The sequence below is a fragment of the Scylla paramamosain genome, chromosome 30 (genome assembly GCF_035594125.1).
Source record: "Scylla paramamosain isolate STU-SP2022 chromosome 30, ASM3559412v1, whole genome shotgun sequence".
NCBI lineage: Eukaryota > Metazoa > Arthropoda > Malacostraca > Decapoda > Portunidae > Scylla > Scylla paramamosain.
In genome coordinates, this window is record NC_087180.1 from 2,875,001 (window position 1) to 2,877,801 (window position 2,801).

A 2,801-nucleotide genomic window follows, 5' to 3' on the forward strand; every position below is an offset into this window, starting at 1 on the left:
TCCACTATCACACCTAAAAACACTGTAGTTAGGAATAGCAATTTATTCATTATGTGTATTAATACATACATAACCATGTCTCGCATACATATAGAATATCCACATCTCTATCATGCAACATTAGTTTTACTTCCTCAAAACTAAAAAGTAAGGGCTGGACGTTTATGTGTTCTATCTTCAGGGAACCCTTTTTTGATAAGTAAAATGCGGCACAACCAGTATTCACATAAACGCCTCTTACGGGCTAGAGTGCAGCAGCCTGCACATCTAAGTTTACAACCAAATCTACATGTTGACTGTCTGTGGTTAAATTCCCCACAGTTGAAACAGCCAAATCTTTTTTGCGTATGATGTCCATTATTTTCTATTCTATTATCATATTGGTTCCTTTTATGGGATCTTTGGATATGATATGTGTTGTTGGGGTTGTTCATGGCGTGAAATGCTCGCCCTTGTGCATATGTATGAAAGGCCTTTAAATCTTGTTCTATATATTGGGTTACATTCTGCTTCTCAGATGAGGTTTGGGGGGAGTACTTGAAACTGCAGCGATATAGGACTGAGTCGGAATTTGTGAGCATTGTTGTGTTAGAGTATTATATGGTGTGTGTGTGTGTGTGTGTGTGTTGATAGTATGAGAAGAGCTACTCTTGGATGATGTATGGTGTGATGGTAGGGCATTCATGTGAGAATATTTTTGTGGAGTTATACGATTATGTTTATATGTGCTGGTAGGAATTAATGAATAATTCTGGGATGGTGTGGAGTATAGAGGAGAAGAGATCCTATGATAATTTTGCCCTGGTATGGCATGTCCTTATGTACTAGTAGAGTGGGGTGTGGAATGTGATGATAAAAGAAGTGTATGAGAATATTGACAAGTTTCCGGTGTTGGAGGCAAAGGGGGAATAAACTTTGTGTTTAGGTATGTGTTTAGTTTGATTGAGCGTCTTTACGGAAGAGTTGTCTTTGATGTTTTGATGCCTTTTTACTTTGTTTTTGTTAGGATGGATGGCCTTTAAATGTTGCAATTTTTTTCCGCGGTCGCAGTCTTCTGTTCGTCATTTTATTTATTTATTTAATTTCTTTTACTCATAAATCTTGTACCTCAACTCCGAAAATTAACATTATATTTTGCAATCGTGTGATGTTTCAAGAGACAGCCAAAGACTGGCTCACAAATGTAGGCTTGATGGCTTCTTGCATATTCCCTTATTTTCTTACCTTCTTATGTCAAATAGGATTGTAAGTGAGCAGAGCAAGAACGTGTTAAGTGCATGGAAGTTATAATTCCTAGAGAAAGTTGGACAGGTTAATGAATGAGTATGACAGACAAGCTTAGTGTATGAGCTGCCTTTTTGAGATCAGCTGGTCTCCTGCAGTCTCTTTATGTTCTGATATTGGTGTATCTTCCCACAGATGCTGCCGCCAATACTGCTTAAGTTCATGAGGGACACCCTGGGGTCAGCCTGGAGCCCCGTGGCAGAGGAAGGCTGGTCTCAAGCTGTTAAAGTCATCATCTCGGTCATCCTCAGTGTTTATGATGAATGATGGTTCTCTTGTCTTCCCTTCTCTTCTGCAACCTGTTCCTCACTTTCTCTCTCCACCTACCTTTCGTATTCTCCCTCCTCCTCCTCCTCCTCACACAACACAATTCATGCTTAGGTCTTCATTGCTGCTCCAGCACAATCTTGTCGCACATCACCTTATTCCAGGATGCATACATTACTGCAACTATATGTAAACACGCTTAACCACACACTTGATGTACATGCACTCAATTACATGTCCTTACACACACACACACACACACACACACACACACACATTCTTTTTTTAACCTTCATTATAAACCATTACACATAGAAACATCATAAAATGTTATAGATTTTACATATCTACATGTAATACAATACACACAATACATAATTATTATGTATGTATATATTTCAAGTTGATAAATAATACCGAATTGCATACAGTTTCATACAATGTGCAGCAAATAACAATTACTATGTAAAATGTACTATGTAAAATTATATGTAAAATCATGTAATGTTCCTCCTTCTACATGTGTTTCAGCCTCGGTGTCAAGCACCCATGATGCACAATTGGACGTGTTTACTTACCATGTATACTCTAATAGAATAAGTATAATCGAAAGTATTCACAGAGAGTGAATCTGAGTGGGAAAGGAGGAACTTTCATAAGTGTCCATAGCATTAACTATATCTACATATCAGACCAGCAGTCACACACGGTGTGACCCAAATAAGGCTTACATCATTCCCACTCTTGGTCCTGTTGGCCACCAGTGGAAAGGAACAGTCCTGTAATACACAGGCAGACACGGAAAAACACAGGCAACAGACAACACATTAATAATAATGGAAATAAATAAATAAATAGATAAATAAATAAATAAATAAAGACGTCATATTCTATATGAGACTATCCCTTTCCACCAGTGACCGATGGCCTTAAGAGTGTGAATGTTGTGTGTATGAGTGTACTGTGCTTTGCCTGGGCCACCTTGTGTGGGATTGCGGGCTTAGCATATAGATAGATAAATGGATATACCATATATGCACTTTCATTTTTCATCAGGTATTTATGTATTTAAAATGCAACATGATTCTTATTCTGCAAACCTAAGCACATGCAAATCTAACAAGGGAACATTTTTGTACTTATTTAATTTGTTCTCAGAGCGTTAATGATAATGTTCTGACTGAGATTTCGTCACCTCACTGAATCAGATAGGATTCTTACCGCCTCTTGTTCCGATGATGTATTTGCCA

At 37.9% G+C, this 2,801-nt stretch overlaps 1 protein-coding gene across 1 annotated transcript in view; it reads left to right on the forward strand.

Moving 5' to 3' along the window:
- The window catches only part of LOC135116164 (globin-like), a 47,631-nt gene extending 45,047 nt beyond the window's left edge, over positions 1-2,584 (forward strand). The window contains exon 6 of the mRNA XM_064033433.1: positions 1,420-2,584. Coding sequence (XP_063889503.1) covers positions 1,420-1,551 — 132 coding nt within the window. The 3' untranslated portion in view covers positions 1,552-2,584. The remainder of the gene's footprint in view (positions 1-1,419) is intronic.
- Positions 2,585-2,801: the final 217 nt, after the last annotated feature.